At 60.2% G+C, this 8,606-nt stretch overlaps 2 protein-coding genes across 2 annotated transcripts; one reads left to right on the top strand and one right to left on the bottom strand.

Moving 5' to 3' along the window:
* Nucleotides 1–263: 263 nt before the first annotated feature.
* Nucleotides 264–2,477, top strand: EGR2 (early growth response 2). Its single transcript, XM_054174684.1, has 2 exons — nucleotides 264–827; nucleotides 1,148–2,477. Exons 1-2 carry the CDS (start codon nucleotides 335–337, stop codon nucleotides 2,344–2,346), a joined length of 1,692 nt encoding a protein of 563 aa, XP_054030659.1. The 5' UTR covers nucleotides 264–334; the 3' UTR covers nucleotides 2,347–2,477.
* Nucleotides 2,478–4,489: 2,012 nt separating this feature from the next.
* Nucleotides 4,490–7,991, bottom strand: ADO (2-aminoethanethiol dioxygenase). Its single transcript, XM_054174757.1, has one exon. The coding sequence runs from the start codon at nucleotides 7,934–7,936 to the stop codon at nucleotides 7,196–7,198; it is 741 nt and encodes a 246-aa protein (XP_054030732.1). The 5' UTR covers nucleotides 7,937–7,991; the 3' UTR covers nucleotides 4,490–7,195.
* Between the last annotated feature and the right edge of the window lie 615 nt (nucleotides 7,992–8,606).

Here is an 8,606-nt window from a genome sequence, read left to right as displayed (position 1 = left end):
AGCGAGGTCCGGAGGGGCGGCCCCGGGACCTCTGCTTTTCCGAGCTTTTGTAAATTTTCCGGAACGAGCCCTAAAAAGGGCAGGCGAGGCGGGGCCGGATCCTCGCCTTTTTAGGACAAGGGCCCCGCCACCGGAATACCCCCCTGGGCGGCGCGGCTGGGCGGCGGCGGGGCGCTGCCGGCGCGGCGGGGGCTGAGCGGGGCCGGGGCCACCCCCGCGGGGCGCGAAGGGAGAGCGCAGAGGGAAAGGGGGAGGGGGTCGGGGCGGGCGCGGAGCTGTGGGTCCCGCATGCGGGCGCCCACGTGACCGCCAGGCCCCGTTCCTCAGTCCTTATATGGGCAGTGACGTCCCGGGCATTCAGGGGGCCCCCATAAATACTTACCGCCAGATTTGTCCTCCAGCGCGAGCTGCGGCGGGAGCGCAGCTCTCCCGGGGCACCGCGGGCACCTCACCGCCGCGACGGGGCGGCCGCCCGCCCGCACATGCCTCCCCGCCCGCCGCGCCGGCTACCCGCCGTCCCCCCGCGCCGGTAGTGGGAGGCAGGGGGAAGCGCCCCCTCCTCGCTCTGCTCTCTTCTGCTCTCCCCTCCCCGCCCCGAGTGCACACCGCCGGCCAGGAGCGCCGCTCCCCCGGCCGCCCCGCCGCTCCCATGATGACTGCCAAGGCAGTGGACAAGATCCCCGTGACCCTCGGCGGGTTCGTGCACCAGCTCCCCGAGGGCATTTACCCCGCGGATGACATCGCCGCCGCGCTGCCAACTTCGGTCGCGATCTTCCCCAATGCCGACCTGGCAGGACCGTTTGACCAGATGAGCGGTATGTCAGGGGGTAAGTGGAGCCCGCGCAGGTGCGGGGCGGGCCGCCCGCGGAGGGCGGCGGGATACCGGGGCGGTGGAGGGGCGGGCTGGGATGGGGGTCGTGGTCCCCCGGCGTTCCCCCGCTGCCTGGCCAGGATCCCCGGCGTACATCGTGGAAGCCCTGCTTCCGCGCTCGGCGAAAAAGTTGGGGCCGGCGTGGAGCCCCCGCAGCTGGAGCGCAACATGTGCGCGCAGCAGTTCCGCGTCGGACCGGGCTGGCGCGGGCGGCGGCCGGGACCAGTGCCTAGTGGGTGGCGGCGCGGAGGGCTGACCGGCTCCTTGCTCCCCCAGACGGCATGATCAACGTGGACATGGGCGACAAGCGAGCTCTGGACCTGCCCTACGGCGGTGGCTTCGCGCCCAACGCTCCGGCCTCCCGTAACCAGACCTTCACCTACATGGGCAAATTTTCCATCGACCCGCAGTACCCCGGTGCCGGCTGCTACCCCGAGGGCATCATCAACATCGTGAGCGCGGGGATCCTGCAGGGGGTCAGCACGCCCTCCTCCGCCGCCTCCTCCGCCGCCTCTGCTGCCTCCTCCGCCGCCTCCTCCTCGGTCACCGCCGCCTCCGCCGCCTCCCCCAACCCGCTAGCCGGAGCCCTCGGCTGCACCATGGCGCAGGGCCAACCGGCTGACCTGGAGCACCTCTACTCGCCGCCGCCACCGCCCTACTCTGGTTGCGGCGATCTGTACTCGCAGGACCCTTCGTCGGCTTTCCTGCCCGCCGCCGGCGGCGGAGCTCTGCCTTTTCCCCCGCCGCCTTCCTACCCCTCCCCGAAGGCGGCGGCAGCCGACGGCGGGCTCTTCACCATGATACCCGAGTACGGCGGCTTCTTCCCGCCCCAGTGCCAGCGGGAACTGCACGCCGGCCCCGACCGCAAGCCCTTCTCTTGTACCCTCGACTCACTCCGCGTCCCGCCGCCCCTCACACCGCTCTCCACCATCCGCAACTTCACCATGGGGGCCCCCCCGGCGGGCACCGCCCCCGGCAGCGCTCCCGGCGGTGGCGGGGGCGAGAGCGCGGGCGCCCGGTTGCCCGCCGGCGCCTACAGCCCGCACCACCTGCCGCTGCGGCCCATCCTGCGGCCCCGCAAGTACCCCAACCGGCCCAGCAAGACGCCGGTCCACGAGCGGCCCTACCCTTGTCCCGCCGAGGGCTGCGACCGCCGCTTCTCCCGCTCCGACGAGCTCACCCGGCACATCCGCATCCACACGGGCCACAAGCCCTTCCAGTGCCGCATCTGCATGCGGAACTTCAGCCGCAGCGACCACCTCACCACCCACATCCGCACGCACACCGGCGAGAAGCCCTTCGCTTGCGACTTCTGCGGCAGGAAGTTCGCCCGCTCCGACGAGAGGAAGCGGCACACCAAGATCCACCTGCGGCAGAAGGAGCGCAAAGGAGCCGCCGCCGGGTGCTCGCAGCCCGGCGGCGGGAGCGGTGCGGCCGCCCTGGCCCCGTGCGCGGCGCGGACGCGGACGCCCTGAAGGCGTGGGGCGCGCAGGACTCAGCGCTGAGCCGCCGCCGAAGGCGGTGCGGCGGGGCCCGGAGCGGTGCGGAGCCCGGCGGGGCGCGGAGAACAGCTGGCGGCGCCGTGAGGCTCCCCCGCGTCGGGCCAAGGCGGGCCGGGCCGGGACAGGCCGGCGAGTGTACATAGGGGCTGCGGCGGGAGGATGGATGCATGCAGTGCCGTCGTGGTGAGTGAGGTGTCCTTGGTGCCTTGTGTGGTGTAGAGCCCGGTCCCCTGTCTGCATGTGGGGGGTGCCTTACCGATCCGCTCCGACGACAGCGGTGACACCGAGACCGGAAAGTTTTCCCTCCCTGGTTTTAGTCTGGCTGTACATTTCTGCCTATTAATATTGGGAGGGTTTGTTTTTTATTGTTTTGGTTTGGTTTTTTTTTTAAGATACTATATTTTTGTACACACTGGTTTGGGGGTTTTGGTTTTGGTGACTTAAAAGTGTTAACGTTTGTAGTCGGACTTGGGACGGGATGTAAATACTGTGGCTAAACCGATGCCCGTTGTCGGTCGGGACCCGGAGCACAGCAGATAATACGAATAATGCACAACCACTAAACGGGAGCTGGAAGGAAAGAGGGTTTCTTTCTGGCCGCTCTGTAAATAAACTTTTCGACAGTAGGGTAGGTGCTTACAACGTTTATAAAGGATGACAAATAAATCTCTTAATTATGCTAAATTGACACCTTTATTTCCGTAGGTTGTCCGGCCCAGGGGAGGGGGTTGCTTGCCTCCCGCCCGTCCCTAGGCCGCGCCGGACCCCGGTGGCAGGGGGCTGCGGGTCACAGCGCACAGCCTCGGCACAGAAAGGCAGCGGCCCCGGCGTGTAGACATCTCTCAGCCACGGGGATTTCCCTCGGAGACGAGAGACGGGATAATATTAACCGGGGAGCGGGGTGGGATTTTTTGACTCACTTTCTGTTTTGTTCCGCGGTTATGATCCGCCCCAGCCAGCCTCCCCGAGTGGGCTGTGGAAGAGTGAGCACCGACAGCCACCGCCTGCGGAACCCATTTTGGGGCTGCGCAGGCGGCTCCGCGCCCACTCCCGGGGGCTCCGCGGGGCCTGGGGGTGGCAGCATCACTCGCCCCCGCGGCACAACCGCGCTTTTTCTGCCAAACCTATCTGGCCGCAACATTGTGTTTGGGTTTTTTGGTAGGTTGGTGTTGGTTTTGTTTTGTTTTGGTTTTTAAACAAAACAAAACTCACTTTGATTATTGTTTTTAAAGATGTTTTCCTCGGGTCCTGCCATCGCTGCAGGGCCGGTCCGACCCGGCGGGCGTGCTATGCTGCCGCGGGGATCCCCAGTATGGTGCACACCACACAGGTGAGCTGGGCAGGATGGACCTTGCCGCTAAAGCCACGTCCCAGCGCTACTGGGAACAGGGGCAAAGCCATAGCCTGGCTGTCTCCAGCCTCTGCTTGCCTTGGTGCAGAGGCCTTCTGCACAAAGTCCTAGTGGGACCTGCCTGTTCTGCCTGAAACTGCTCTTCATCTCCTGAAACTGGCGCTGGCTGCTGGGGCAGCTGCTCTTTGCTTGGGAAAGGAGGTCAGTGGTGGGTGAAGCAATGTGCCCATTTATTTATCGGATGTGAAGCAGCCTTCTAAAGCCAGGCACAGATCAGTGTGTGTGGGATGGAGAAGCCACAGCATGACACCATCTCCAGAGCTGCTACACTGACCACGCTGCAGCACAAGTACGACTTTGCCTTCCCTACTGCATCTCTTGGCATGTTGTGGTTTCACCACCAGATCCCGTTATGTGCTTCTGGCCCCCAAAAGAGGCCCTGGCACGCTGCTGGAGGGATGACACAGGGAAGCACACCCCCACACGAGCTGTGGCCTCCTTGGTCAGCATTACTACACTGCAGCATGGGGAGGTGGAGAAGGATCCAGGGCTCCCAGTCCGCTGGGCTCCTGGAGATACTGCCACAGCCTTGGAGTACCAGAGCCCAGTCACAGTGAGAGCATCACAAGCAAAATTTGGAATTGTTACTCAGGCACACAATCCAAGGCTCCCACTTTATTCTCCAAACTACTGTCTCCAGCCGTGCTACAAGAGCAAAACCTCAGTCAAAAGCAAGATGAGATAAACAACACAAATTGTAAGTAAGCTGAATTGTGACAACTGCACGGACTAGCATATAGCTGTAAGACAACCGTACACCGTGTAACAGCATCAACGATGTAAAGCCCGTGCCTTTGCCTCACAGTAACAGCCAGCTTCAAATGTAGCCATACTGCCTGCACCCAGATTTGTCTTGTAGGGCTCTGGTGGGAGATTTAGGTTAAACTCCCAGTGCTGAGCAGCACCTCTCAAGAAAAGGCCAGACGCACTGCTCACACTGTTAGGGAAAAGAAACTCGTGCAGTGTGCCATACTTGGTTCAGAAGCGTTACAAAGCAAAGCAGTAATTGCTCAGTGGTGAGATATCCTCTATTTATTCTGTAACTCAGCAGTAACAGTAACTTTTGCTGTTGTGAAAACAATAATGGAACTGTAGAGAGAATTAACAGTGTTATAGACTTAAACCTTCTGCTTACACATATCCAGAACATATACAGTAAGTTTCAATTACTGAGTAAGCAAGAAGTTACACAAAGAGGTTTTTCATTAATGCATCTCAGGTTTTCTTTGATGTTTTTCTCCTGGCTTTAGTACTTTGATGCTAACACCTTCATGTAAAAAAGAGGGGGGAAAAAAGGTTTTGCCATAGCTGTTGCTCACTGCAGTGTGAAGGACCATGCTGTCCTGTATGAAGGGATGCGTTAGAGCATCCTAAGTTTTACATACGGAGAAAAAGAATTTAAAACCAAACAGAAAGCCCTAAAGGGAAGATAGAGCAGATGAGATAAAAAATGCTCTCTGTTGCTGTTTGTTTTTCCAGTACAGCTGTTTGCATGCACCACACTATCTTCTTTGTGAACTTCTGAAAAAAGGATGATGATGGTCTTCATTAGTGTTGGAGGAGTCAGAAGCAGGCTCTAACGCAGGGAGGCATTGCGTTATGGTTAATGACTACATTCAATAGAGTATCGTTGCACATTAACTAACGCTAAGCTGCAGGGGAATTCCAGGAAGTACAGGTAAGACAGCTGCAGAACTACCACACACTTTAAAGTGCTGTAAGAATAAATGGAAATCACCTGAAATAATTTTCACCAATTTTTTTCCTTGCATTAGAATTAACCTGTGCATGCATAATCCTGAATGTATGTTACATTCATTCTTTTGTAGGACAAAACCCCCCCCCACCAAACAAACAAAAAAGCAATGTCGTATCAGAATCATTTAAAAATTCACACATACAAGTCACTGTGCAGGAAAAACAAGTCTGCTCTCTAGATACACAAAGGAAAAATTAAAGCTGGTTGTGGTTCTGGAGCAGGTTGGTACATCACTTAGGAAGTTGGTAAGTTGTAGAAGCTGGTAAGTAAGTTGTGTTTTCTTATTCAAATTCCCACACAGTGACCAAGAGACTGGGATTGCCACAGCCCGGGCTTGTGGTACAAAGTGTGCATTAGGATGAACAGGCACAAGACCAGTCCCTGTGGTAACAACAGAGTAATTCACCTACAGAACTAATTCCTCCCTTGTTAGAAAGATGGCATCCCCTGCCATGGACAAACTGCATCTCCAGACTGCTTCCATCACAGCAAGGCAAAAATTATTGTCTCTTCTACACTATGTTTATTTAAAAGCTTTATGAAAAAATAGTGTTTATAAATAGGAGGGAAACTGCAAGGCTTCAAAAGCCCAGAATGTTTCATTTGTCCATAGAAAGCGTTCACCTGGTCCATATAAAAACACAGTCTACACTTTAAAGAGAAGACATCAGGTCAAATCTTAGCTGTACCACGAACATGTGTGCCACTGTATACATGGGGTATGCAAGTAAGTCACATTTCTAGAACAGTTTCCACAACACAAGAGTGGATAGCTCATTGTTTTCCAGAGATGCCCACAGTTTCTACTACTGTCTGCCACTGCTGCGTTAGTTTCCAAGTGAGGTTCATTAGCAGCTGACTAGTCTCCTTCTCCTAGCTGAAGGAGATATGCATAGATGTACTCTGTAATTCTCAGTTGCAGTAGCGAGATCTCATATGCAATGCTTTACGTAACTTAAAAAGTAATTCTGAACCTGGTGGTGTCCCTTTGTAGCGGGAATCCCTTTGACTTCATGCCTGGAGATCACTGGTGTTTACTGGAGGAGCATGTCCTGGGTTTCGGGTTTTTTAGCTAGCAGGATACAGCTCTTGTGGAGACTTGCTCTGGAGTCCCAAAAGCTGGGGGTGCACACACTCGGCTGGCTGGGGTGGTGGGTCCTTTCCGGGGGGAGCCGGGGTGCCCCGCGACAATTCTGACTGCACTGACACTCCCTGCTGCAGCCCGAGACCCCTTCACTGACGCGCGGCCCTAGTAATCCAGGGCACTGGATTACTTTTCACTCACTCAGCGAGCAGAAACTTAACCGTTCTGCTCCTCCACGTCAGCCCATAGGATACAAGCACACAGTGGCGCTTTATTGCAACCCGACGCAAAGAGCAGGCCTGTGGAAAGTCTTTGACTCGCAGCGATCCCGAGGAGTCCCGGCTAGCACCCGCGGTCCCGCCGGTCGGGCACAGGACACCAGGCTGAGGGCAGGCGTGGTGTGGCCGGGCCGCTACGACAGGCCGGTCCGTAAGGCGGCGCGGGGCCGGGGAAGAGGCCGGGCAGGGGTCGGTGAGCGGCTGGCTCCCCTCAAGCCGGGCGCGGGGGCTGGATGAGAGCCAATTGTTTGAGAGGCCGCCGCGAGGCCCAGGCCCGGGCCGCCGCCGCCTCAGAGGCAGACGCGGGGCCCGGGGTAGGGCTCACCCCCGCAACAGAAGTCAGCGGCCTGCGGCGTCTCCATCAGCCACACCTCCCGCGGCAGCGCGGGCGGTTCGGCACCCGCCGCCGGCGGCCCCTCTAGCAGACGGTAGTAGTGGCAGTCCCGGCCGTGCTGGGGGTCGTAGGGCGGTGCCAGGATGTCGAGGAAGGCGGCGGGCCCGTCCACAGCGTCGATCTGGTGGAGGTTGTCCGTGTGGGGCGACAGCAGGCAGGGCGGGGAGGCCGGCGTGTAGTGCTGGCGAGAACGGTACAGGGCGCGGAGGCAGGGCCCGCCGGCGGCGGCGGGCGGTGGAGCGGCGGTGGCGGCCCCGGGGGGCAGCGTGTCCATGCAGGCGATGCGCAGCGTGCCGTAGAGTACCTTCAGCATGCCGTTCATGCCTGGGTGGTCGTGCAGCGGGATGCAGGCACCGCTCCGCAGCAGGAACACGCCCATGCTGAAGCTCTCCGTCTCGCAGATGTGCATGTAGCTGACGGGCGGCACCACGCCACCCCACGGGATCCCCCCCCCCGCCGCCGCTGCCGCCGACGGGCCCCGCGGCGCTAAGTGCAAGTCCTCGGCGCGCACCTCGTCCAGCAGCTGCTGTAGCCGGTGCAGGTTCTCCCCGAAGGCCGGCCCCGCCGGGCTGCGGAAGGTGATGCGCGCCTGCCGCGCCACCCGCTGGATCAGGGAGGCCATGTTGTCCCGGGGCATGGCGGCGCACAACCTAGCCCGGCCTCGCCGCGCCCGGCCACTGCAGGCGGTTCCGGCGACGCTTCCGCCGCCTCTCCGTGCCTCCGCCGCGCATGTGCGCTGGCGCCGCCGTGCACCACGGGGCTCGTAGTCTTGTCTGTTGCCAGCACTGCCGTTCTGTGCCCCGCTGCGACTCTGGGCTGCCCTGCAACCTCCGCTTACTTCTCAGGATCCTACGGGAGCGCGGAGCCGGGGGCGGCAGGAGGCCCGGTGCTGGGGGCGGTGGTGGAGGGAGGAGGACTACAGGCCCCATCAGGCCTAGCGGAGGTCAGTGGTCGGCGGGGGCTGCGCCCCGTGGGGCGATGTGCCAGGTGTGGCGCGGCGGGCCGGCGCCAGAGGCGTGCGGTGGCATGGCCTGCGGCCGCCATCTTAGAGGCGCAAGGGGCGAGGCGCGGGAGGCGAGGGTCGCCGCCCCGGGAAGTATCTGGTGCAGCTCTGGTCCCCGGCGGCAGCCCGTCTCTGGCGAAAGGTCTGTGTGGGGCTCCTGCCTGCCGGGGATGTCGCGGTAATAAGAGTTCCCGTGAGGCCTGTTTTCTCTCATGTGGCTGTAGGAGGGTGAGGAGAAAGTGGAAGAGGAACTTTTACTCCGTTTGTAGTTTATGTGAAACTTAGCACGGCAGTGCAAGTACAG

Source organism: Dryobates pubescens, chromosome 30 (genome assembly GCF_014839835.1).
Source record: "Dryobates pubescens isolate bDryPub1 chromosome 30, bDryPub1.pri, whole genome shotgun sequence".
Classification (NCBI taxonomy): Eukaryota; Metazoa; Chordata; class Aves; order Piciformes; family Picidae; genus Dryobates; species Dryobates pubescens.
Note: the sequence above shows the minus strand (reverse complement) of the source record. Positions and strands in the feature narration are given on the sequence as shown.

Coding starts and splice junctions, on each gene's coding strand:
- EGR2 (XM_054174684.1), top strand. CDS start 335: ATGGGCAGTGACGTCCCGGGCATTCAGGGGGCCCCCATAAATACTTAC. Junction 828..1,147: donor GATGAGCGGTATGTCAGGGG/GTAAGTGGAGCC, acceptor TTGCTCCCCCAG/ACGGCATGATCAACGTGGAC.
- ADO (XM_054174757.1), bottom strand. CDS start 7,936: ATGCCCCGGGACAACATGGCCTCCCTGATCCAGCGGGTGGCGCGGCAG.